The sequence below is a fragment of the Phycodurus eques genome, chromosome 8, assembly GCF_024500275.1.
Source record: "Phycodurus eques isolate BA_2022a chromosome 8, UOR_Pequ_1.1, whole genome shotgun sequence".
NCBI lineage: Eukaryota > Metazoa > Chordata > Actinopteri > Syngnathiformes > Syngnathidae > Phycodurus > Phycodurus eques.
In genome coordinates, this window is record NC_084532.1 from 11,135,277 (window position 1) to 11,162,682 (window position 27,406).

A 27,406-nucleotide genomic window follows, 5' to 3' on the forward strand; every position below is an offset into this window, starting at 1 on the left:
TGACGTCATATATGCGGAAGAGGACTCACTTTGTGTGTGACAGCAACATTGAACGTTAGTGGTATACCCCAATTAAATACAGAATGAACTGATGAAAAATTACTGGCCACTTAAATGTGTCGGTGGAGCTCATTGATCTATATCCCCTCCAGCGATTGTTTTTCTCTTCCTGAAGTCACCTATTGACAGAGTGTCTGCTCTGCCCTAAGACATAATACAACACCAATTCCAATGAAGTTGGGACGTTGTGTTAAACAGAAATAAAATCAGAATACAATGATTTGCAAATCATGGTCAACCTATATTTAATTGATTACACTACAAAGACATTTAATGTTCAAACTGATAAACTTTATTGTTTTTAGCAAATAATCATTAACTTAGAATTTTATGGCTGCAACCCGTTCCAAACAAGCTGGGACAGGGTCATGTTTACCACTGTGTTACATAACCTTTTCTTATAACAACATTCAATAAACATTTGGGAACTGAGGACACTAATTGTTGAAGCTTTGTAGGTGGAATTCTTTCCCATTCTTGCTTGATGTACAGCTTCAGCTGTTCAACAGTCCGGGGTCTCCGTTGTCGTAGTTTACGCTTCATAAAGCGCCACACATTTTCAATGGGAGACAGGTCTGGACTGCAGGCAGGCCAGTCTAGTACCCACACTCTTTTTCTACTAAGCCACGCTGTTGTAACACGTGCAGAATGTGCCATTGGCACTAACACAGCCCCATACCATCACAGATGCTGGCTTTTGAACTTTGCGTCCATAACAGTCCGGTTGGGTCTTTTCCTCTTTGGCCCGGAGGACACGACGGCCACAATTTCCAAAAACAATTTGAAATGTGGACTCGTCGGACCACAGAACACTTTTCCACTTTGCATTAGTCCATCTTAGATGAGCTCGGGCCCAGAGAAGCCGGCGGCGTTTCTGTGTGTTGTTGATAAATGGCTTTTGCTTTGCATAGTAGAGTTTCAAGTTGCACTTACGGATGTAGCGCCAAACTGTATTTACTGACATTGGTTTTCTGAAGTGTTCCTGAGCCCATGTGCCTGCCTGAGGGATCAAAGGTCACAGGCATTCAATGTTGGTTTTCGGCTTTGCTGCTTACATGCCATGATTTTTCCAGATTCCCAGAACCTTTGGATGATATTATGGACCGTAGATTATGAAATCCCTAAAGTCCTTGCAATTGTACATTGAGGAACATGGTCCTTAAACTGTTCGACTATTTTCTCACTCACTTGAACCTCGCCCCATCTTTGCTTGTGAATGACTGAGTAATTCTCCTTTTATACCCAATCATGGCACCCACCTGTTCCCAATTAGCCTGTGCACCTGTGGGATGTTCCAAACAGGTGTCTGATGAGGATTCCTCAACTTTCTCAGTCTTTTTTGCCACCTGTCGCAGCTTGTTTGGAACGTGTTGCAGCCATAAAATTCTAAGTTAATGATTATTTGCTAAAAACAATAAAGTTTATCAGTTTGAACATTAAATATCTTGTCTTTGAAGTGTATTCAATTAAATATAGGTGGAACATGATTTGCAAATCAGTATATTCTGTTTTTATTTATGTTTAACACAATGTCCCAACTTCATTGGAATTGGGGTTGTAATAAAAAAACATATTTAGCACTTTTCTAGACACTTTACCAATTACATAATTCACTCCATAGTCTCACCTGGTGGTGGTAAGCAACTTGTGTGACCACAGCTGCCCTGGGGCAATCTGGTGAACGTGTGGCTGCCATTCTGCACCTATGGCCCATCTAAACACCAACAAACATCCAACCACATTCATTCATAGGCAATTTAGATTAAGCATCTTACCCAGGGACACAATGACGACAGTACGCTCATACGAACCGGTGACCCTCCGGTTTCAGTGCATACTCTTATCCTCTGCGCTACCTCTGACATGTCCAATGCGAAAATATTGCTTTATAAAAATATATAATTTTTTTAGCCAGGCCATATCCATATCTAATAAAAAAGTGCCACCATGTTGTGATATAGACCAGTGAGGCACAAAGTGTGGTACTTGTACCACGAGTGCTATGTGAAAGAATCACTGAATAAAATACAATATTGTAAATACAATAAAATTTACATTTACAATATGAAATACAACAAAACATTAAAATGAAGCTTTTAGGAATGCATACAGGCTGGACGTTTTTTTTTACTTTTCAAGTACAGTACATTTTTTAAGTGCAGTTCAGTTTTCTTTAACCTTTCGGTACAATACATTTGCATTTAATATTTGTTTTTTTACGATCTAAATAAATTTTTTAACTTTAACTTTTGGTGTTAATGTTCAAACTGTGCATAATGTTACAATGGCTTACAATGCAATTAGATATAGTTCTTTTTAGGAATAAAACCTTGTTTTTTATGAACACTTCTGCCTAATATGTCAAGATAGTGGTACTTGGTATTTTTTTTGGTGGTACTTGGTGTTAAAGGTTTGAGAATCGCTGCTTTAGACAATTAAAAACTTTTATGGATGGGTGTCAGTTACGCACAGATTTTCACAATTTTTGCAAGACTTGGTAGCTATTCCCAGCGAATAAATTTTTTTTATGTGCTTGACATTAAGATTCAGAAGATATTCAGTTTTGGATCATAGATTTGTTCCTACTTTTTAATTTTAGTGTCCACTAACTGTGTGCTGTAAAAGTGACACTTCATCACCTTCAAAACCATTCTTAACTACATGTTAAGAAATTCCTTGAATCTCCTTTCCCCCCCCGCTCTGTTTCTCCACAGGTCGGATGCATTGGAAACCAGCAGTCAAGCCAATCAAAACCAGTTCGGGCTCTTCTGCTTCTCCGACTCTCTCCGGCCGAATCAGACGCTCCATCTCCTGCCCTCGCTCCATCGCTTCTCTCTCGTCACCCAACGAAGCGCGAGCGCCGTTCACTAGGCCCTCTCCTAATGTTCTGGTTGTGACTACCCCCGTACGGCCGAGCTCTGCGACACTACGCTCTCATTCGTTAAGCCGCAGTGGCTCTGCCCATCGTGTGCCTCACAGCAACAGCCTGGGCACAATTCACTCCAACATTGTAAGATCACAAACACACACACATGCAAACACATGATTTTCTCTTCTTTACAACTTTTTTTTGTCATACCGGTTCTTACAACTGTACTCAATGACAATGTCTATTATGTTGCCACCTGTCATTTAACGCCTGCCTCCTCCATTCTCCTACCTGCTAAACAAGTGCCCTGGTAACTTTAAAAAGCCACCGCCTTGCATACATGCATCTTGAGATACAACATGTAATTTGTAGTCTTTTGAAAGCTATACAACACTGTTCTGAAACAATAAGACTCATAGTTCAAATGTTCTCATTAATTTCTCAGCTGTGGAACTAATAATCAAATCGCAAAGACTGCACTCTAGCCAGTGTAAAGTGCCTTCAACATGCATTATTTACAATAAATCAACAGTGGGTGACTTGACTGAGTACAAGAAAAAAAATGAATACAACTGAAATCACACCAAAGACAGCCACTGTATGCGTATATTATCATGTACAATTCCATTAAATACTTGTTAGCAGTTATATAGGAACACTTAAAGTTGGTTATCCTATTCTTTTTTCTTATTGGACATTTGTTCAGGGTGATCCACTAATTAACCTGAGGAGTAAAGAGCAGGAAGCAGAGCTTATACGTCAGACGTTGACTGCGCTCACAGTCATGAGGATCCGATTTCCCGGAAAAACGGAGGAGGAGGCTGAGGCAGTGTTGGATGAGGTGGGTAGGCTACATCTACGTGTATATCTTTACTAGTACAACTGTAAAGGCCTTTTCACACCGTACTTGGCAATGTGCAGCACGCCGTCGACTTTCCCATTCATTGTGTATGTGCTGATGAGGCGGAACTACAGAATGCCATGGCCCGGCAAATGCAGAGACCAGCTGACGCGACGTGATGCGCCCTCGAACATAATGTTCAATTAAAAATAGGCGTTGTGGTGGGGGGTGAGGGACATTCAAAACAATAAAACAGTGCAGCGTCTCATGGTGAGTTGAAAGCCAAATAATAAAAATGGGTATTAACACGAGTTTTAAAGATGGACAGTAAGGGAGCTTGCCTAATATTTAGGGGGAACTTATTCTACAGCGATGAACCGGCAAAGGAAAAAGCTCTATCCCCTCTGAGCCTCTGTTTCGTCCTTGGCACCTCCAGGAGCGTCTGGTGGGCTGACCTACGGCAACGTACAGGAGTGTAGGGGTGGAGCAGCTCATAGACGTAAGGTGAGGGGAGACAATTTAAAGATTTAAAAACAAGTAAAATAATCTTAAAATAGACTCTAAAATGCACAGGAAGCCAGTGAAGGGAGGCCAGAATTGGTGTTATGTGCTCCCTTCTACGTGCTCCAGTTAGGAGACAAGCAGCAGCATTCTGAGCCAACTGCAGATGTCTGAGGGAGGACTGGATGACTCCAAAATAAAGTGCATTAGAGTAATCCAGCCGAGATGTAACAAAGGCATGGATTACTGTTTCAAAGTGCTGTTGTGAAAGAAGAGGCTTTACTTGCGCTAGCTGCCTAAGGTAAAAAAAAAAGCAGGCCTAGACAACCGCACCAATTTGCAGATCCAGTTTAAAATCACTGTCCAGTTTAAAACCCAAGTTCGAGACTGTTGGCTTTTAGTAGTGTGTCAATGGGGGGATTTACAAGGACCGAACACCATAACTTCTGTTTTCTTATTGCTAAAATGCAAAACTAAACTGATATTAAAGTGTTTGATGTATTGTATATTTACAGTTTAAATCATATTATATTTGCAGCAGGGCTCATTCCCTATTTCTACTTTACTATATTACGGAGACAAGATGGAAACACAGGGAAGTATTTACAGTACGAGTGAAGAAGAGGTAAAAATGTGAGATCCACTTATTCTCCCAAAGACCCCTCTGTGGTCAGATGCGGTAACTAATGTAGCCTAACTAGGTATAACCCGTCTCTTACCCACACAAAAGCATGTCCTCTCTAGGCCAAGCTCCCATTGTTTTTCACAGGACCCCAGTGACAAAATGTTTGCAGCCCCTCGCTATTCTATGCTGTTCCTTTCTATTAATTAATCAGTCTCTTAGATTTTTTTTGTGTCATCTCAGGGTTTATCCAATGTAACTTCTGAAAAATGCTGCTATGACAGTGAACTTTCTTACAATTTTTACTTATTCCTACACTTTTCTTGCACTCATATTTTTATTCTGATATTGGAGATCGTAAGAAATAAAGCATAGAAGGAGTGACAGAGTCTAGACACAATCATGTGCTCTTTTTGTCACACATTCAAGGCAGTGTTTCACCTTGAACTTGCAAGAGAAGCAACAACACCTCAGTCCAATGAATATGCCTGGTAGTCCGATGAAAGCACCCATGTGTCTAATTTTCTAACTCAGATCCTTTTAAAAGCCGTGGCTGTCCTTAGAACCAGCTGTCCGCTCAGCACCAAAGTCCTCAATTGTGCTCAAAAGACAGACGGATGCCGGACTCTCTTCAACCCTGACTAATAAAGTAGCAGCAAAACAATGCAGTCAACTGCTCAAATTGTTAAAAAAAATAAAAAAATAAAAAAAAACTATAAAATTAACCTTAATAACCTTGATAACCCTAATCTTAATTCTAGTTGTGTTGCTCTTGAGGGCCATAAAATTCTAAGTTAATGATTATTTGCTAAAAACAATCAAGTTTATCAGTTTGAACATTATAGTCTTTGTAGTGTATTCAATTAAATATAGGTTGAAAATGATTTGCAGATCGGTGGCACGGTGAGCGACTGCCTCACAGTTCTGAGGACCGAGGCTCAATCCCTGGCCCTGCCTGTGTGGAGTTTGCTTGTTCTGGTGGGTTTTCTCCGTGGGTTTTCTCCGGGCACTCCAGGTTTCCTCCCACATCCCAAAAAACATGCATGCTAGGTTAATTGACAACTCTAAATTGCCCGTAGGTGTGAATGTGAGTGCGAATGGTTGTTTGTTTATATGTGCCCTGCGATTGGCTGGCAACCAGTTCAGGGTGTACCCCGCCTCCTGCCCGATGATAGCTGGGATAGGCTCCAACACGCCCGCGACCCTAGTGAGGAGAAGCGGCTCAGAAAATGGATGGATGGATGATTTGCAAATCATTGTATTCTGTTTTTATTTATGTTGAACACAACTCCCAACGTCATTGGAATAGGGGTTGTACATTACGTTACAGTATGATTGTTCTTCTGATAAACAGCAGAACAGTAAGATGATTACGCTCTAAAAAGTAACTTTCTTATATTATTTAAATACAATTTAAAAGCTCTAAAAAAGAACTTAACTAGTTTGGTTGTTTTGTGTCAGATATCACTTACAAATGAATAGGCTTTTTTGTTCATTTGCTTTCATTCTTACTCCCATTCACTGAGTGGGAAGGGATCCCACACCGCCTGCACAGAAGTCAGACGAGTGAAGCAGTACACCATCAGTGATTGATTAGTATAGTTAGTCACAATTTAGTTTATTACCCAACGTGTAAGAGAATAGTGTTTTGTGTTGTTTTTTTCAACTAGCTTAACTCAAAATCTGTATAAAAGGGACTGTATTTTTTCATAATACATAGTATAAAACAGGTTCCACGTGTCTTAATAAAAGGTCTCTGACATTTTGTGGTCAAAATATTAAAAGAATAAAGATTTACAGGTCACTTAATGTCCACTGTTAAAAGGACTGGTTAATTGGCTTTCCGTTTTATTGTGCTTTTCTCAAAACTCAAAGCTCCTCTCCTCATTGACCTACTGATGACACCGCATCGGTAGAAACTGGGGGTTCTGTCATCCAAATGACATGACAGTACTTCTAGATAGTTGCTTAAAAATTGCATATCTCCACCTAGCAGAGCTGCCTCGTCATGGCTGGAGAAACTTGGTATGGGGCAGTATTATGTCATTTCAAAAATTCTAAATTCTGACCAGCATGATACACACATTTTTCTGAAGTAGGCAACTCGGATTTGCTTGGTTATGTGATATCACACTAGATGGGTTGGCAGACACTTCATATTTGTACATGAGCAATTAAAAGGTAGATTTTCCCTCATATGACTTCTTTAAATGATTGCCATGAAACTTTGTTCTTGGCTTCTGTCATGGGTGAAGAAAGAAACGACAAAATGTATTTAGTTTATTGACAGAAGAATAATGAACAATTTATCATTGTAAATCTGACCCTCGGAGGACCATTTAATTCCCTTCAGTTGTCAACAACTTTGTTATACGTATTATTACCATCTACAGGACTGGAAAGATACATTATTGACCACTGTTCATCAGAGGTATGGACTTGAGTCACATGACTTGGACTCGATTCATGAATTTGATGACTTTAGACGACATTATGTCACAAGACGTGCAACTCGACTTGGACTACTTCAACACCAACGACTCGTGACTTCACTCAGACTCAAGCCCACTGACTTGCCACTTTTATTAAGTACTGAGAAACAACCGCGCAGCTCTCTCAGTAGCTCAACATGCCAAAGATCATTTTATTACAGGAAATTCAGAATGATGTAACCATTAAGTTGAATCTCTCAACAGATATCACTCAGGTGGAAGTGTCCCACCATACTAAGCTTAATTAGAGCTTGATTTTTTTTTAACGGTTAACGGACTGTTGGGCGCGCTCAAGTACAGTAATTGACCAGAAGGTCACTCTTTATGACACGAGCTAAAGTAATCCATCCATCCATTCTCTCCACCGCTTATCCTCACCAGGGTCGCAGGCCGCTGGAGCCTATCCCAGCTATCTTCGGGCAGGAAGCGGGGTACACCCTGAACCGGTCGCCAGCCAATCGCAGGGCACATAGAAACAAACAACCATTCGCAGTCACATTCACACCTACGAGCAATTTAAAAACTTCATTCAACCTACCACGGATGTTTTTGGGATATGGGAGGAAACCGGAGTGCCCGGAGAAACCCCACGCAGGCACGGGGAGAACATGCAAACTCCACACAGGCGGGGCTGGGATTTGAACCTGCGGTCCTCAGAACTGTGAGGCAGATGTGCTAACCAGTCGTTCACCGTGCCGGCTCGCTAAAGTACTGTTTTTTTTTGGACATCATCAACAATGAATGTGGCCGTTACATAAGGTACACATTCTTCGAAGTACTGGTAACATACACAGAAACGACGACAATTAACATAACAATAAGGATGAATTATTTCCCCAAAAAATCCAAATTGCATTGTGAAAATTGCGCGGCTTTGACGTAACGTATGCTTGTTTTTTTTAACATTAGCATCTAGCTTTGTGAACGATCACACAAATAGTTATACGGCGCGCCGGCTGTTCGCTGTCTGGGCTTCCTGTACATTACAGTCTGGTTAGTATAGAGTTCTCAAGAATCAGTCTTGTATTTCTTTTTTTCTTCACTTTATTGACAGATCAGCACACAGCTAGCATCTATTCAACATGAAGCTACACGCTTCTTCGTGTCCTTTTCTTCTTCTTTGCCTCTTCTTGATGTAATATTTTTACACAGTGCCCTCTAGTGTTCTGGTTTAGATACCAGAGTTGGATAAAATTGTGCCTTTATAACAAGATGACAAACTTATGTTCCTCTTTTTTTTAATTAATGCCATCTTTATTATACTCACAAGAAATGCCAAGTTTAAACTGAAATCTATTTATATTTGTGTTTTATTTATTTGTATTTGTTTGAAATTGCCTCACTAGCAGAGGGGTGAGCAGAGGGCTGTGACGGGATGAGCATGCTGTGACAACCATGAGATTACGTGATTTCCTAAAACGAAAAACATGGCGGCGCCCCTTGCATAGACTTGGAAAAGCAGCTATTACAAGACAAAATTTCTCTTTTCACAAGTCTTTTTTCCTTTTTCAGCGGGGGATGGTTGCTTTGTTCTTTTCTCTTTTCCTACATCAGCTTCGCTAGCAGTGGTAACTCGCAGAGAGCCTCTCAATCGATAAATTGTCAATTACACTTGACTTGCTTCGCCAAGAGATCACCGAACTCAGAAAGTTCATGCAACAACGGGTCCAAGAGCTAAGATTAGACAATACTGCGCTTCAGTCAAACATGATGTCAGTGTCACCAGAACTACAAACTCTTAGACTGGAATATAAAATCATGAAAGAAACTACGCTGGACATTCAATCACGAAGCATGCGCGACAATCTCATTTTCTCCGGCATTCCAGAAAATGCTCCGGAATATCCTGAGTCGCAGATTAAAAGGATACAGTCGACAAGATTACCTTTCACCGTGTTCATTGATTGGGAGGCCCTCGTACAGGAAACCGACCACGTCCCATCATTGCAAAGTTTGAACACTTTCAGCAAAAGGTATTTGTGAAATCCAAAGGTTGTGAGCATCCGATGGGCTCACCACCTGTGGGAGGGGCCATAGGGGTCAGGTGCAGTGCGAGCTGGGCGGTGGCCAGAGGCAGGGACCTTGGCGATCCGATCCCCGGCTACAGAAGCTGGCTCTAGGGATGTGGAATGTCACCTCTGGCAGGAGCCCGAGCTGGTGTGTGAGGTCGAGAAGTTCCGACTAGATATAGTCGGACTCGCCTCCACACATAGCTTGGGCTCTGGTACCAGTCCTCTCAAGAGGGGTTGGACTCTCTTCCACTCTGGAGTTGCCCACGGTAAGAGGCGCCGAGCCAGTGTGGGTATACTTATTGCCCCCCGGCTAGGCGCCTGTACGTTGGGGTTGACCCCGGTGGACGAGAAGGTAGCCTCCTTCTGCCTTCGGGTGGGGGGACAGGTCCTGACTGTTGTTTGTGCCTATGCACCAGGCAGCAGTTCAGCGTACCCACCCTTTTTGGAGTCCTTGGAGGAGGTGCTGGAGAGCGCTCCCGCTGCGGACTCCATCGTTCTACTGGGGGACTTCAATGCTCACGTGGGCAATGCAATGACAGTGAGACCTGGAAGGGCATGATTGGGAGGAACGGCCCCCTTGATCAGAACCCGAGCGGTGTTCGGTTATTGGACTTCTGTGCTCAGCACGGATTGTCCATGACGAACATCAGTGCCTCTGGATTGGTAGACTGGGGTGGTGGTCCCCCTTTTTAAGAAGAGGGACCGGAGGGTGTGTTCCAACTACAGGGGGATCACACTCCTCAGCCTCCCTGGTAAGGTCTATTCAGGGGTGCTGGAGAAGAGGGTCCGTCGGGAAGTTGAATCTCAGATTCAGGAGGAGCAGTGTGGTTTTCGTCCTGGCCAGGAGAGTGGGCCCTTATCACTGATTAATCTAGATATCAAGATTATCACAAAAACCCACGCAGGAGACTTGAAAAGGTACTTCTGTCGATAATCCATGATGACCAGACAGGTTTCATTAAAGGTAAAAATTCCACAAATAATGTCAGAAATGTAATAAGCATGTCAAAGCGTAAAAATCTAAATGCAATCATCATGTCACTTGACGCAGAGAAAGCTTTTGATAAAGTTAACTGGGCCAGGGCTTCCTGGGGAAAGGTATGGGGTCGGGAGGGTGCGGGTGTCGGACCGGGTTTCAGAACGTCTGTGCTGTTTCCCATTCCGGGGGCCCTGCCCTTCCTGCCCCCCCCCCCCGGATTTTAATGCATCACACACACTCATCCCCATGTGTCTTTTAATGCACCACTTACACCCATCTCTTGGGGACGATAGGTTTTGGGTGGCGGGGATTTGGCTGTTAGGCAAACCTGCGCCCCCCTACATTCCAATTTAAATATATAAAAATTATATGCATTAAAATGTTTTATTCCTTTGTTGTTTAAATGACCTGAAAGGACTCAAAACTCAAAGTGTGGGACTTGCTTGTCTCAGTTTGGGACGTGACACAGCACTTGAGTGTAAAGACTTGAGGTTTACTTGTGACTTGCAAAGCAATGACTTGGTCCCACCTCTGCTATTCACTATTCTACAACTGAGCTCAGAATACTCTGACATTTGTCCTCAGTATCTGCTTCCAAAGTACAGTTTTTAGAATAATGAGAAGTGGAAAACAACTGTGGTGATTTCAACAATATTATGAGCAATACAACTAGAATTAAGATTAGGGTTATTAAGGGGGGTGGGGGGGAGAGTATAAAAATAACCTTAATAATAAATTTATTTTTATACTTTTTTTTAACAATTTGATCAGTTGACTGAATTATTTTGCTGGTACTTTATTAGTCAGGTTTGAAGAGAGTCCGGCATTCTTCTGTCTTTTGATTTCACCAATATTTTACCAGCATTTTGGAGCCTAAAATCCGAAACATATGAAAATATGTACAAGTATACATAGAAGATTTTCAGCCTGGACAGGCTTGAGTACCAGACAACCAAAACATTACTGGACCACAGGACTTTTGTTGCTTTTGTACATCTGACACTTCTCCATCAGTGTACATTTACCCTAACAGTCTGCATCCAAAGGAGCTGATCACCTACGTTTAATTCTATAAATACACCAAGGAAGGGTATTCAAAATTTTATTTCAGGTGCAACCAAAGAAAACAGGTATTGCAAACTTGGAGTAGTATTCATATTATTACATATTGTGAATGGGGATTATTTTGACAATAATTAATAATATTTGACATTTTACGTGGCCGTCGACTAATAAACGTTTCCTAGGCAAAAAGGGAAGAATTGAACACAACCGACCATTTTCTGCACTCTCCTGAGCGCTCTTAATATTTCTAGTATTAATGGGCACGCAGTAGGCCTAAACCACACGATAGGATAAGCCCATACAACCCCCCCCCCCCCCCCCCCCCCGCACAATGAAACAAAATTTGTGTGTGTGTCTGTCTGTGTGTGTGTTTGTGATACGTGGGTTGTCAGACAATTAACACTACACCTGGAATGCTAACAAGCACTAATGAGAACTGGAGAAAGGCAAGGTGAGCACCTTCACGTGTAAGGCTTGGTGTTCCCCCTCAGGACAGAACACACCTTCAGTTAGAATTTAAACAATCTTTGGCATTTGCCGTGGTCAAGTGAAGAGCATATTGCGCTAATGTCGTGTGCACATTGGACTAATTGCCTCTTTTATTATATTAAAAATTGGCTTTTTGTTGCAGTTGCAACCTCTGAAAGGTGGACTGCATCAAGTGCATTTTGTATGCTTTAATTAAGGGTTATTTGTGTATATATTATAATAACTGTGACAAATGTGCAGGCACAAACAGTTTTCACTGAGAGGAAACAGATCAAGCAAAAATACTGTTTAACTTCATATCATATACAAAAAATTTGAAAATCATGAAAAAGTTTATTTAGTTCCATAATTCCATCCAAAAAGTTTAACTTTCATTGATTATAGATTCAGGGCCCATCATTTAAACAATTTCAATAATTTATTTGTTTATTTTTACATAATTTGGGCTTCCATCGCATAAAACCCATGAAAGGTGTGTAAATATTTTACTGATCTTTAAATACTACTGATAGTGTGAGAAAATAATTGTATTAATAATTATGGTCCAGGCGGCACGGTGGATGACTGGTTAAAGCGTCAGCCTCACAGTTCTGAGGACCGGGGTTCAATCCCCGGCCCCGCCTGTGTGGAGTTTGCATGTTCTCCCCGTGCCTGCGTGGGTATTCTCCGGGCACTCCGGTTTCCTCCCACATCCCAAAAAACATGCATTAATTGGAGACTCTAAATTGCCCGTAGGTGTGAATGCGAGTGCGAATGGTTGTTTGTTTGTATGTGCCCTGCGATTGGCTGGCAACCAGTTCAGGGTGTACCCCGCCTCCTGCCCGATGACAGCTGGGATAGGCTCCAGCACGCCCGCGACCCTAGTGAGGAGAAGCGGCTCAGAAAAGGGATGGGGGGGGGATTATGGTCCATGGTTAAAGTTATGGTAAAACATTTTTTTTAATTTTGTCCACAGATCCTTGACAACTGGAAATACCATAAACCAAAGGTAGCCTCCTATTGGCTTGTAAAGTTGGACTCGACTAAACAACGGAAGGTAAGCAGATACAATATAATTTTATGTACACAGTATCATCATTTTAATTTCCCTTTGCAGAGAAAAGGATGATCGTATTGACTCCAGGTCTTTTGTAAGACATTGCATAACTGGAAATAAAAAAATTCCAGTTATCAAGATCTAATATCGTTGTGTTTAGGAAGTTAATGGCAAGAGGGAAGAAGCTGTTGGTATGTCTGCTCGTTTTAGTTTGCACTGTTCGATAGCGCCTACCTGAGGGAAGGACCTGGAACAAGTGGTGACCAGGATGTGGATGGTCCAAAAGGATTTTGCATGCTCTTGTCTTAGTTCTGGCAGCGTGAAAGTCTTAAAGGGTGGGTAGGGGGGTACCAACGATTTTTTTTTTGGCAGTCCCGATTGTCCCTTGCAGTTGGAGTTTGTCCTTTTTTTTGGCAGCACCAAACCAGACTGCGATGGATGAGTACAAGACTGATTCGATGACTCCCAACGCAGCCTTTCGGTCACATGGGACAGTCACCCAATCAGTGTATTTCTTGTGACGTACACAAATGGTCACATGGGTTACGCTACCATTCGGGTGTATCAAATGAGGAAGTGAAGCAAACTAGCAGCCTGGCTAAGCGGCGTGGCTTCGTATAGCTGGACCAAAACTAAATTTAAAACACAAGGCTCATTTTATACCGTGACAAGACGACAACGATATCAAGGCACTTTTAATTTTGCGATATCTCGATATTGTGACTATCATTAAATCCCTAATATTAACGCTAAAAAAGAGAGCTAATGCCTAATGGGTCAACAACATATGTTTAAATTTACAGAAGTAGGGCATTTATCTAGGCGTGTCTTTATGTCATAAGGGTACAATCTAGAATTTAATAAAATAATGTCAAGCCAAGGGATCATTATTGGACTTTGTATAACCAAAATGTCCAGAAAGTGAGAGGTATGATTCTACACTGTAAAAGTCCAATGTTGAGGTTGAATGATGTACTTTTAATAGTATTTATTTCCATCCATAGTATTTATTTCCATCCATCCATTTTCTATACCTTTACTAGGGTCACTGGCATGCTTCCCCAGCTGACTCTGGGCGAGTGGCAGGGCACACCCTGAACTGGTGGCCAGCCAATCACAGGGCACATAAAAACAAACAACCATTCACACTCAAATTCACACCTACGGGCAATTTAGAGGTTTCAATTAACCTAGCATGCATGTTTTTGGGATGTGGGAGGAAAGCGGAGTACCTGGAGAAAACCCACGCAGGCACGGGAAGAACATGCAAACTCCACACAGGCAAGGCCGGATTTGAACCCGGGTCCTCAGAACTGTGACCCAGATGTGCTATCCACCGTTCCACCAGTATTTATTTTATTTTATATTTATGTCATAGAACTTGCATTTACAATCATTTGAGAGGATGAAAGCTCAGGCAAACTAAGGCTCATTACCTCGCCACTAAGAGATTCAAAACTGAAAGACGATGTAAACAAACTAGAAGCGGGGGCAACTTTGAAATGACACCCAGTAAGCGTGCCCCTAATGATGCCATCTCTCAGACGCCACATTCTCTCCCACTGTGCTTGGCTTTGCGGTGACGCTGATGTTTGAGTGGAGTGGAGCAGCCTAATAAGAAGCAGTCAGAGGTCAGGAATGAAGCGCCCACCGCTCTGCCATCTGATTACCATACCAAAACGTGTGTGTGTGTGTATGTGTGTGTGTGTGTGTGTGTGTGTGTACTCATCTATCAGTTTGTCTGACAGCGTGTATGCATGTCTGGCTCGCCTCGTGTTGCTGAAGGCAAATCTTGTCTCATCGTGTCACAAACACACATGCACGCACGTACAATCTGACAGGCGCGTCAGTAATGAGGAGCAAGGAATCAAAAGTCCAAAAAGCCACCGCACAGCTCTGTGATAGGATTGTAAAAAAAGGGAAGAAAGAGTGAACAACAAGAAAAGGTGTAGTTAGATGGGATGATGGAAGGCTGGCCCAAGTGCACTCACATTTTGACACATTCTGTCAAAGATTGACGCCATTACAGCAATTAGTTCTAGCCAATGTTCACCAGTGGCTGCCCCATGCGGTACTTTTTCTCCATTCACCTCCACAGATTACACACATAGAGTTTATACACGCACGCACGCATGCACACACACACACACACACACTCACACGCACACACAGCAGACATGTTGTGTGACCAAGCGCTAACATGCATGCAAAGATGTCTCATTGAATATGCAACTCAAACGTGTGTGTGTGTGTGGAATATCTGTACATTTTGAAAAGATTACCTTTACCTCTAGTCATTTGTAAGTTTATATGGGGAAAAAAACATTCTCAAAGTCTTCCTTTCTTTCCTCTTACCCTTTTTCCCCTCGCAGGTTTTGGACATTGTGAGGACCAATGTGCGCTCAGCGCTACAGCGGATCTGGAAAGAGCCAGATTTGGAAAGCCTCCACCTGTACCGCCTCTTTAACCGTGTCTTCAACCGACTACTCTGGAGTCACGGCCAGGGCCTCTGGAACTGCTTCTCTAACTCTGGGTAAGTTTGTGACGTCACTACAGTCGTATCTTGACTATATATACATGTAGATGTGTGTGTGTGTATATATATATATATATATATATATATATATATATATATATATATAAAATATATACACCATTATATATATATATAAATATATATTTCTGTCCTCCCTGAGCAGAAAAAATATATATATATATATATATATATATAAATATAAAACACACTCACATGATTTGATTTTAATTTGTTTTCAAATTGTTTATGGAAGCAACCCAAGCTTGTAGAAAGTGACTGACAAACCTGATCAAACCCTACTGCAGTCTATTCTTCTAAAACTTTCTGGCAATGAAACAAACATGGAACTCTGCGGAGACAGAGTACAGAACAAGGTCGCCAATCTGCACTGTTGCTCAGCACACTTTCACAGGTGAGAGCGAGGAAAAAAAAGCCAGTGTTCGACGCAGAAAGTGATTGCTGGCCTTTTACTGCTTTTGCTTGAACTTGTTATTGGAGACTTTGATGGCCAACTGAGGTTTTTCCTAAAATATAATTGAATCATACTTTTTTGATGTGACAAAGCGATGTGTGAGTCACTGCAAGGACAACTCACAGGTTTGTGTCCTTTGTGTGTGCAGTGGGGAAATAAGATACATTCACTCATAAAGTAGACACAGTAGCAGTTTGCCATCACATTAGCTCTTCTAAACACATGATATGCTGGTGTCAAAACAACTCATTGTGACATGACAAGGATAGTTCACGGGATCCATTTAGTTTGACACTGGGTTCTCAAAGAGTGTAACTTGAGGTATGTTTACGTATCACCAATTTTGTAAAAACTGTTTTTCTTTTGAGTTTTTCCAAGAGGTTACAGGTAAGCATACAAATTATGTCACAACAATTCAAACTAAAATGCACCTGCAAAATCGACTTAAAAAATGCTGTAATATATATTGCCACGACAATAGTTTATGAGGGGGCGTCAGGGACACACAGTAATGTAGGATTACCCCTCACATGCACTACTGAAATTGCTCTCATACACACAACTGAAATGCTCTCAAGCACACAGGTTGTCACCCCTCCAACCCCCGCTCTCACACACACTACAGAAACCGTCATACACACTTCATGAACATTCAGCATTTTCTTTGTCCTTATCCCAAGAAAGATGCTTCCGACGTCTCAGGTTCATGACTGTCTTGACACCAGGCAAATTCCTTGATACATCTATGCACAGTTGCCCTTGATGTACCGACTCTAGCCTCAATCCACTCCTTGTGAAGTTCCCTCAAATTTTGGAATGGGTTCCTCTTAAGACTGTGATTATCCTGAGTACAGCCAGTCTCTTGAGTAATTACCTTTTGTGGCTTGCCTTCCTTGTTGGAGAGTTTTAATGACTGTCTTCTGGACAACAGTCAAGTCCGCAGTCTTCCCAATGATTTTGGAGGCGAATGGACCAGAATTGAGACCATTTTGAGGCTCAGGAAGCCTTTGTTTGTGTTTCAAGTAGTTAGTTGATTGGAGTGCGACACCAGTAGTTTAGTGTTGAATTTTTACACATATTCTCATTTTATGAGATACTGAATTTGGGGTGTTTATTAGCTGTTGGCTATAATCATAAAAAGTAAAAGATAAAAAGACTTGAAATATTTGCCCGTGTGTTTAATGATTCTATAGAATAGTAAGCCAGCACGGTGGATGACTGGTTAGCACATCTGCCTCACAGTTCTGGGGACTGGGGTTCAATACAGTAAAGTAAACTGTAATGTAGAAGTGTTAGAAACAATACGGTGGTCCATCATGGTTGTTTTAATTGTGCCTGCTCATTTATGCCTGCATTAAACACCACACGTGCATTTGCTCCTTTTCTACAGATGACGATTTACACGGAAACAATACTGCAATGGTGTTGTTTCCACAATGAAAACCATTATCAAATGTTTGAATTGTCAGAGCGTGGAATCAGTTCCCACTCAGTGACGGTGTGAATGTGAGTGTGAAAGGTTGTGCGTGTTTATATGTGCCCTGTGACTGACTGGCGACCAGTTCAGGGTATAGTCCGCCTTTCGCCCGAAGTCAGCTGGGATAGGCTCCAACGACCCTAACCAGGATACGCGGTGTTGAAAATGGATGGATGGATGGATGGATGGATGAATTGTCAGACTGATGGGGGTGTGTAAATGGACAACCAAAACAGTACTGGTTTTCAGTTTAAAAAAAAAAAAAAAAAAAATTAAAAAGGTTTCATGTAAATGGCCCTTTAGTCGTTAGTGTAATATCGTATGGAGCATGAAGTAGTTTTTTTTATTTTTTTTTAGTTAGTTTAGTTTTCAATTAAAATGTATTACCCACTGTTTCTCCTTGTGCACCTTGCCAGGCATAATTTGGGAAGAGAAAGGAAGGTAGCAAGATAATTCAAAAAGCTGATGCTGTCATTAGGATTGAGACGTCATAAAAAAAATGTTTGAAGACAGCGGCCCTCTAGGATTAGTTTAGCTTCATCTACCACCAGCAGCTGCACCTCATGGAGCTTTTGTGTGAGCACAGCATGCTCTGGTTGATCCAGCTAGCTTGCTTGCATATTGTCGATGCAGCATCTCCTAACAGCGGGTCAGGCCCCAACATGGATGAACCCACCAGGGGGCCCTGGTGTCACACAGCTACGATAAAGAAGACCAACGCAAAAGCCTGTTCCAAATCCAAATGCAATCCATCCACCCCACTCTTCTCTGGCTGTTGTTTGATACTTCATCTAAGGGACTTAACAACTATCAAACAGCCCAGCTGCACTGTGGGCGATGCATTCAACAGGCTTTGAAAATGTTTAAGAGGTGGGGAATGGAACAGTTTTGAAGGCTTTGAGAGGATGCAGCTCCCACCCCCCTAAGGAGTGAAAGAGGGTTGACATCAAACGCACCACCCAGGGTTGTGTAGCTCCATTGTTGAAGCTCTCTCTCAGTCAGGGGTATGTCCAGGGTTTAAAGGGGGTTAACTGTACTCGGATTTGTTTCAGCCTTCCTCTGTCTGTCTGTCTTCCTGCACATCTGTGTGACAGAAGGAATGTGTATATTCACATTGATACAACACACGCCAGTGGCCTGTGACTGACTGTCGACCAGTTCCGGGTGTAATCTGCCTTTTGCCGGAAGTCAGCTGGGATAGGCTCCAGCATCTCATGACCCTGAACAGGATAAGCGGTATAGAAAATGGATGACTGGATGGATGGACAACACACATGAAATTAAATATTCGAAAAACTCAATTTGGACAAAGGTATTGGGATAGCTGCCCATTACACCAATAGGAAGTGAAATAGGATTTGGGTAGTTAGGCCTCCCTTTCCAACTATACAAATTCACTCTTCTGGGAAGACTGGGTGAGATGGATAAATGTGTCTCTGGGAATCACAATCTCCATTCCAGTTCATCTCAGTGTGTTTCCTTCTGTTCTTCCGCACCAAACCCATCCAAGCAACCTAGCCTTTTGCACTGGGATTCAGTGATGCTGTCACAGAAAGAAAAGGCCCGCGGGCTCCTCATGTAGTCCGTGGGGGCTACCTGTTCCCAATGGGCACTATGTTGGTGACCCATTTTGTAGCCAAACAATCAAATTCCTTTCAGTTAAGCTAACATGCATGCTTTTGCAAATGTAGGGGGAAGCTGGAGTCTCCTGAGAAAATCCATGCAAGCACAAGGCAAACATGCAAAGTCCACACCAAACGGTATGAGCTGAGATTCAACCCAGAAGGTTTTGACTGACATGCTAGTCACATGCTCCACTGTGACCAATACTATAATAGTACACAATACCGTACTATGAAAAAAAAAAAAGCAGTCAAAATCCTGGTGAGTGTGACATAACTGTTAACTGAACTGTGTTTGTTTATTTGTCTTTTGCCTTCTAGTTCATCATGGGAGAGCATCTTCACTAAGAGCAGTGAGGTGGTTTCGCCTCAGGAGCTGCAATGCTGCCGCAGGCTGGTGCAGCTGTGTCGAGACTGTTTATTAGTCGTTTACAAGTTTGTCTCCGAGTCCCGGGGCTCTTTGACCGGGCTCAGCCCAGAATGGGACGACACCAGGTGAGAGGGAAAAAAAAAAAGCCTTCCTGTGAAGTCTCCCCATCCTTGTGAAGTTTCTTTATTTTTGTATAGTATTTCCTGTGTACTTGGGAGTAAGTTATCCATCTGGGTGGCCAAACAATAGTAAAGGATACATTCGATAGGACAGGATTTAAGAAGCGTTATCTACTAGTTGTTCTCAGGTCGCAAAAATCCTGGCACAAGATGTTGAGCTTTACTTATGGAAAGCCCATTACTCTAAACGCTTGAAAAACATTGTCCACTTTGATTACAGCTTAGAGAGTAACTACAGACTGAGCACGCAATCTTGTAGGAAGACCCATAAGAGGATCAATAGTATGGTCTATCCAATATTACAATACAGTATATTGTTGCTGTCTGATGAAGTGTCCACATTTTTAAGATTTTGACTTTTTAATATAATGAGAATGTCTGATTTTCGTCCATTTCCTGCATATCTAAATGAACAATTGGCTTGTATCACAACATTATTATATTTATTGGTGTTCTTAGCTTCTGTAGAAACTTTATATCTTGCCACCTTTCTCCACAAACATAAACAGTAGGCTGCAGCTAATAGCTACCCTGTCTTCATTGGAAGCCATTATTACACAAATACATATTGTAAGGCGATTAAATAATACACAGAGAGAAAATGTTTACATTTCTAGTACTGTTTGGGGAAAAAGGAACATAGTAGGTTAACATACTAGGTTTTTATCAGATATCAACAACATGAAATTGCATTGCACTAACCCTATATATAAATTTATATTTTTAATTTGTTCAATGTTAGTTTTACATTAATAATGGAAAGATGTTTAGAGCATTAATAACGCTAATTGTTATTCTTTATTAAATTAAACTAGGTAAAACCTCATTTTCAAGGTGCTGAATACCACATTAAATGCAGGGAACACATTAATAAATATCTTAATAAGGTAAGAAAAAATGTTGAACAATTAAATTTCCCAGGAACTGCTTCTCCTTCAAAGAGCCTCAGAGCCATCATCTCCATCACTAAAAAACCCAATGAGGATTTAATAAAGGCCACCGAAAATCATCTTCTTTCAGGTTGATCCCTGCAGGAAAGCAGCCACTCAGGTTTAGTGAGTGAATTTTTAAAGTGCATATGCTTTGGGCCAGCACACAGGAGAGAGCAGGGAGTGGGGAGGGTGAGTGTGTTGTTAATAGGAAAAAAATGGTCCACAGATTAGTGCTCAGTTTAGCCCAGGCCCCCCCGAGGGCTGCTTAATTAAATTAGAGCCCAGATGAGCCTGTGTAGCAAATGACCCTATGAGAGAGAGAGCTCTTCTATTCCCGGGGCCTCGTTTTACATGATTCATAACTCTCGCACATATTTTAACAGGCTATAACTTGGCACCTAGAGTGTAAAAACTCAAGAACTGTGTGAGCCTTGTGTTCATACCACAGGTTGTTGGACCACTTGGGCTTGGAATACGCAAATATCGTTGCCCCTGTTTTCTCTCATGTCAGTTTAATATAAGAAAAAATGTAAGAAGGTAAGTTATCAATAGATAATAATAGAATAATGGAATTTAATAACCCATGCAAGCACGAAAACAATGTGCTGCTCTATCCATGTTTTTGCAGCAGGTGTAACCTTGAGAGTCTGTTCAAGCATGCATGTGCCTGTCTCTCCTGATTACTTCTGTGTCTATATATGTCTATGTGGGAAAAAAAAGCGTACCATTTCCTCCTGGACCAGCCTCTACCCATGGCTCCACCCCTGCTGCTGTCGCTGCCGCTTCTTCTTCCTCCTCTTCCACCGTCTCTTCACCCCCTGATGCAGGTCTCTGCTTGGTTTAGTTGTGCTAAACCCCAACCCTCATCTTCCGGCACCGTCCCTCAATCACTGCCTTCTGCTTGTCACTGCTAGATTGTACACTTGGGCCCACCTGCCCTTCAGCACCAACAGTCTAGCATGGTTTCCTCTCCTTCCTCTCTCTCTCACATTGGAATGATGGTTTATTCGGAATTTGATATTTGTTTTAAAATCAATTCCAAATTGTGTATACACAATATCAGAAGGGAAGGAGAAGGCATATTGAGACTGTATGGCGTTTGTCGATGCTGCAACCTTTAGGCCTGGCTTGCTGTACGTCACCCTGCTGCTATATGCTAAAACTGAGCTTTTCGCTCAATGCTTCTTTGCCTGAGTGCATTTTATATAAAGGTGGCCTCACATTGCACCACATCAATACTATTAATAAAGAGTGTTTGTGTCACTGGGCTCCTTATGGATGCCGTGTCCCTGTATATTTATATTTGCTATATGTTGTTTGACTTGCCTTGATTGCCTGTCACATATTAGTATGAGACTGTTTTAAAAAGGCTTATGGAAAAAAATAATAATAATCTAAATCCACCAGAAAAGAAATCAAATGCTAACAATGGATTCAATTCCAAAAAAGCAGCTGGACTATTTTCCGGGCATTCTGTTCAGATGGGGAAAAAATATTTCTTCTCATTTGCAGCTTTGATAGCGTTCTTTCTTTCTATAATAATTAATGTTTTTTTTTTTGTTTTTTTTTTGTGAGGTTAGAAGTTATTGATGTTGGACCTAAGAACGGGCCTGGATACAGTCTCTGCTCTGGTTAAGGTGTTTCACCAAATTCACCAAGAATGCCTTTATGGACCTTGCTTCCTGCATTGGGGCACAATCATGCTGGAACCGAAAAGTGCCTTTCAACCAAGTTGAAAGTATAGCCGTCCAAATTTTTGCTAAAATAAAACATTACTATTCAGGAGGAACTTAAGATGGATTTTTACCACATGGGTCAATTTGTTGACCCAATTCATTGGCCCAGTTCATATATGGGTCATGGCAGCGCAAAGAGGAAAATAAATACATCAAATTGGACATGATCATATTGGAATCAGGCATCCCAAATGTGGATTAAGAAATCTGATTGGATATCTGCCAATGTGACCTTGTAATTGAACAGATAGCATATATCCTGTCAATGTGAGCCTGATGTCATTAGAATATGACTAACAATGATGTATTCACATACGTCTACACACAAACAAAAAAAAAGCGGAATCAATGAGAATTATTTGCAACAACAAGTCGTAATGTCGGGGTCAAGAGTCAATCGAGGCCAATGCAATCAGTCACATTTGATATGGATCACTTTGAAAATATGTGTAAATAGTAAAAAGAATCTAAATCTGAATTTGCAAGACACCTGCAGTGTAAATCCAGCCTCAGGGATCTCTCCTGAGGCTGGATTGCGCACCAACAGTTGAAGGGAAAAAGAAGAACACTTTTTGCTGACCCCATTCTCAGACTACTTCACATTTATTAGCATCTACAAAATTATCTGTGGTGTATACGCACCAAGACACATTCAACCCAAATGTTGGCACCCAGCCAAGTGATTCTATCGCTGGGGTCTTTAGGTTGTCTGTTGTTGAGCACACCTGCCTCCTCATTCAACCACTTTTCCCTGCAGAGTACCCTGACCAGGTGTGTCAACAAGCTTCAGAAAAAGTCCTTCAGCCTGTGTAGGCAGATGAGAGGAACTGGCCAAATGGATCCACTAATGACTTCCTTGTTAAGCCCAAAATTATATGCCTCTACCCCAAAGATGTTTTTACCATGATGACAAAAGTTTCAGACTCTGCGAACCTTCATCTGTCTGAGAAGTAATTAGGGTTAATTGAGGTGTAGAGTTGAATATGGTCCGCAGATAACCTTCAAGCCGCTTTGTACCACTTGGTCTATGATTGCATCAGCTATCATAGCAGCCCCTCCTTTCTGCTTAATGTCGGTGGGCCTCTTGATTCAGTATGGCAGTTGCGTGGAGTGGCATGGAAGGCCTGTCAGTTCTTACTGTGTAAATGTGAATGCAAGACATGGAGCTGGAGAGTATATTTCTGTCTCAGCTGATAGATGAAACTAGAAGTGTATGAGCAAGCCTCCCCCCGGCTTTCAAGACAGCAGAGCGTTGTTACCAAGATCGTCTTCGTGATCAAAGCGAGGCCGAACCTGGAAGATGACGAATGAGGCTCCAATTAAATGTACCCAGCAGTGACAGAGGGCTGCATGGATGTCAGATATTCACGACTACCACTACTGTGATTTGTTTTATGGGCAGAATAGGCTCAAAGTGAATAGGAGAGCAGCGGTGGAAGTACTGAACACACACTTTTACCCCCAGTGGGTATTCAATATTTGATTTTTTTTTTTAAACTTACTTGACTGTGATTTTTATGCCTTGCTTAGATTTCAGCAGAATTTCTGGCTCAGTAATTCCAGCAACGGTGATCAGCTGGAAATAATCACAAAAATACACAAAAGTACCTTTTTTGTTTTTGTTTCAATTGAAGAGCTGGACTGAGGTGTTCATAGAGTCCAATCATAGCGGAGGATGAGCTGAAGGGATACCTACGGCCCACTTAAAGCCGTTTCAAGGACACTCATTGAACTCAGTGAAGTTAATTTGAATCCCTCCTAACTCTCTTGTGTCTGAGGCTGCGGTGAACGCCCTCAGCGACACACTTTCTTTCTTTTTTTTCCTGGTCGACATTAGAAGACGCTGCCCAGCTAATTTGTCTGAAAGCTATTTGCCAAGGAAAGAGAGCTGCCAGAGAAAAGTGTGTTATCTTTGCACCAGCTTAAAAGAAGATATTTCTTCACCTTACAATCCTTAATGGCTCCCCTTTGATTAGACTGGCACATCGAAATGTCTCTATGGGACTATTTCTATTCACAGTCGTGTTTGTTTAACTAAATGAGTTTTTAGGTTCTTTGGTTGTAGATGATGCAGATATGTCACAGATATCAAATGCGATATCAAACGTGAGGCATTCTTCCAAATGATCCGTCTGGAAGAATTCCACCTCGCCACTGTCTCATGTTGTCTGACAACCCTGACATTTTGAATAACCTTCAGCGAACCATAGCCAGGATTTAATCATCTCATCTGACATTGCTTTGACAACCATATCTGACTCATTTCCAGTAACTGAGGAGGATGGCGGGAAGGTTCAGGCTCTCCTGACTCTTATCTCAAACTAACGCTGGTCTCATTCTCAGGTACTGGAACGCTGTTAGCAGGAGCTGCCTCACTGCTTTGTCTCGGTGGAAGGTGTCATAGAAAAGTCGAAGAAAGGTACTGACGTCTGTGCCGCAGAAGGATAGGTGAGGATTTTTTTGTTCATGATACCGACAAAATTAAGCATGGAAGTTAAAATTCCCTTCTCATTATAATTTCAAATGCACGTCAGCACACCAGTGTAGAAGTAGAAGATTAAAACTTTTGATGGCCATAAAAACAGTACAGTTGATGAAAAACATGGCGAGGTTGGATGTCAATGCTGAGCATTCTGACCTCTAAAGCGTGACTCCCCGTATCTCTAATCCTCTCATTATGTCCATACTTTCCCCTTCTCCCTCCGTCTGTCCAGGTACAGTATCTCCTGCCAGTGACCTCCCAGTTCATCATGAAGTGGCCTTCGTCCAGTTTTGGCCGCATCTCCTTGGCCGCGCCACGCTCACGCAGCCTTTTTGCTGCCAGAATGGGACACTTCTGAGGTCACCGTGGCTTCGGAGGCTTTCGCCTTTTGACCTCTGTCTGCTTCCTGTGACTTTCTCCCAGTCAAACTCCCAGTATGGCTCTTCGCTTTTAAGAGCACTGGACACCTGATGGAGACTCTATTGTGGCCTATTGCCCTGAGACAGATCAACAAAAGCCAGGGGATTTGGGACGGCCAACGCTTCCATTTACAGTTCATTGGCACTGCCATCCGAACCCCCTTAATGTTGCCTTCACCCCAATAACAGAAGACAGACCCACCGCTCATATTGTAATTGCTCTATTTTAACAACTGGCTGTACATCTACAACTTGTGGTACTGTAAAAGGAAAGCATAGCAGTTATTTAACAATGCAAGGATTTTTATTTATGTACTGTAGTTACTTATTTTGTCATATGTTCCATGCATGCAGTGAATGCTGACGCAGAACGCAGCCATGGAATCATACCCACAAAGCTTATTTTTGCTGGCTGTTTTCTTTCCATACTCAAAAGTAATTTAACTTATTTTGTAACTTCTATCAAAATATTTGTTCATAGTGTTTTATGATCTAGTTTACATAACCCCTCCAGTAAAAAAAAAAAAAAAAAAAAAAAAAAAGCTTTCGCACATCACGTGCGGGATATTAAGTGCAAACTTTTTAAACAATGTTTAGAATGTAAGTGTATTGCCACATAGAGAACACGATGAGCCAACAACATCTTGCAGAGCACTTAGTTCCAAATATAGTATATACATTGCAGAAGTGCTTGCATGCCTTGGTTTTTTTGCCTGTGAGACAGTGAAGCTCCATTGGAACTGTACTCAAAGTTGTGTTTGGTTGTCCGGACACTTCCCTTTAAAATGTAATTAGTGGGAACAGATGAAGATGATCAAGGGTGTGCTTTTTCCATCAGATTATTTGTGTGCAGCACATTGAATAATTAGGACCCTCAGCCCGAACACTGAGAGCAAGGATGTAACAGTAAAAAACTCATCTACGTACTTCATTTATGTTAAGATTAATACTTCACTAAGCACCCTAGGACTTGTTAAGGACAGTGAAGTCGAGTAAACATTTTTTTTTAAAAGTACGTTGTTTGGGAGAGAAGTGGTGTTATATGTTAAGTAGTTTTGTGGCTCTGTGCACAAACAATTGTCGAGTAATTTGCTGTGCCAAAAACTATAGAGCAGCAATGCTGTTTAAAATTGCTAAACAAAATAACTTCCCCTCATATGCTGAACATCAATTTACAATGCCAAATTCTTATTTATTTAATTTTTGTTGAATTCCACGTGTTAATTTGAAGAATTTTTTTTTTTTTTTCAATAGAGGAATGGGATTTTTAATGTTATGGAGCAATAAAAAGTTTAAACAAGACAAGTGCCTCAATTATGTATTTTGATCTCCTTGAATGGAGAAACATCGTTCTGCTGAGTTTTATCGAGAATGGGAAATTTTTAATATTCTTGCTAAGGTGTCCAAAATATAGAAAACATCTCTTTGCATGATTAGGTGGAGTTCTACTTCACTAGAGCAAACTAAAGCCACAATAATAAACCTAACAATACTTAAGGAAAAAAAAGAACTACAGTACAAGGAATGGATTTGCCCCATTTGTTGAGTAGCTAAATAGCACTCACTATGATGCAATGCAGTTCTACACTATTGCAAAGCACTCATCCATCCATTTCTTTCATACAGTCAACCCTTGGGATAGGGACCGAGACCTGCCACGGATAGTGAAAAACCATTTGTTGTTGACACCTCCTGCCAAAATGTTTAGAATTTTGTATATTAACAGTTTAAATTATAATTAGACCATAATGAAATCATATTCCTTAAAGACTTAAATATAATTTAAAACTCATGTTACATTATCCAAGAAATAAATGACTTACAGATTATTTGATTTCGAAAAAAGGCAGCAAAAGTCCAAGGACACTGGTGTGTATATCACTGCTTTGCAGGCTGTAAAAACAGCAATTGTCAAGCAGTAACGAGACCGCCGTTGTTTGTAGTTACTAGTTTCCTATTCCACATATTGACAAACAACCATTCACCCTCACATTCATACCTAAGGGCAATTTGTAGTCTTCAATTAGTTTAACATGCATGTTTTTGAAACACAGGAGGGGTCCGGCTGAGATGTGGGCAGCAGTCGTTCCTTTAGTCAGGTGACACTCCTGATCTGTCACTCCCCTAAAAAAAAAAAAAAAAAAAAAAAAAAGATGCACACTTCTGTATGGATTTGTATGAGCACAGGCCTGCATTGTAGCAAAACATCCAGTTC

General features: G+C 41.5%; 1 protein-coding gene across 8 annotated transcripts in view; it reads left to right on the plus strand.

The window, feature by feature from the left end:
- Positions 1–26,625, plus strand: part of ttll7 (tubulin tyrosine ligase-like family, member 7) — a 100,600-nt gene extending 73,975 nt beyond the window's left edge. For 5 of the 8 annotated variants that reach the window (XM_061684474.1, XM_061684478.1, XM_061684481.1 and 2 more), the window contains 7 exons: positions 2,775–3,070; positions 3,636–3,770; positions 12,886–12,966; positions 15,339–15,499; positions 19,143–19,211; positions 19,395–19,568; positions 21,275–21,848. In XM_061684474.1, coding sequence (XP_061540458.1) covers positions 2,775–3,070; positions 3,636–3,770; positions 12,886–12,966; positions 15,339–15,499; positions 19,143–19,211; positions 19,395–19,568; positions 21,275–21,398 — 1,040 coding nt within the window. In that variant the 3' untranslated portion in view covers positions 21,399–21,848. Of the gene's footprint in view, positions 1–2,774; positions 3,071–3,635; positions 3,771–12,885; positions 12,967–15,338; positions 15,500–19,142; positions 19,212–19,394; positions 19,569–21,274; positions 21,849–24,633; positions 24,739–25,004 lie in introns of those variants that run through there. The other 3 variants (XM_061684475.1, XM_061684482.1, XM_061684476.1) reach the window with 3 other exon arrangements.
- The last annotated feature ends 781 nt before the right edge of the window (positions 26,626–27,406 follow it).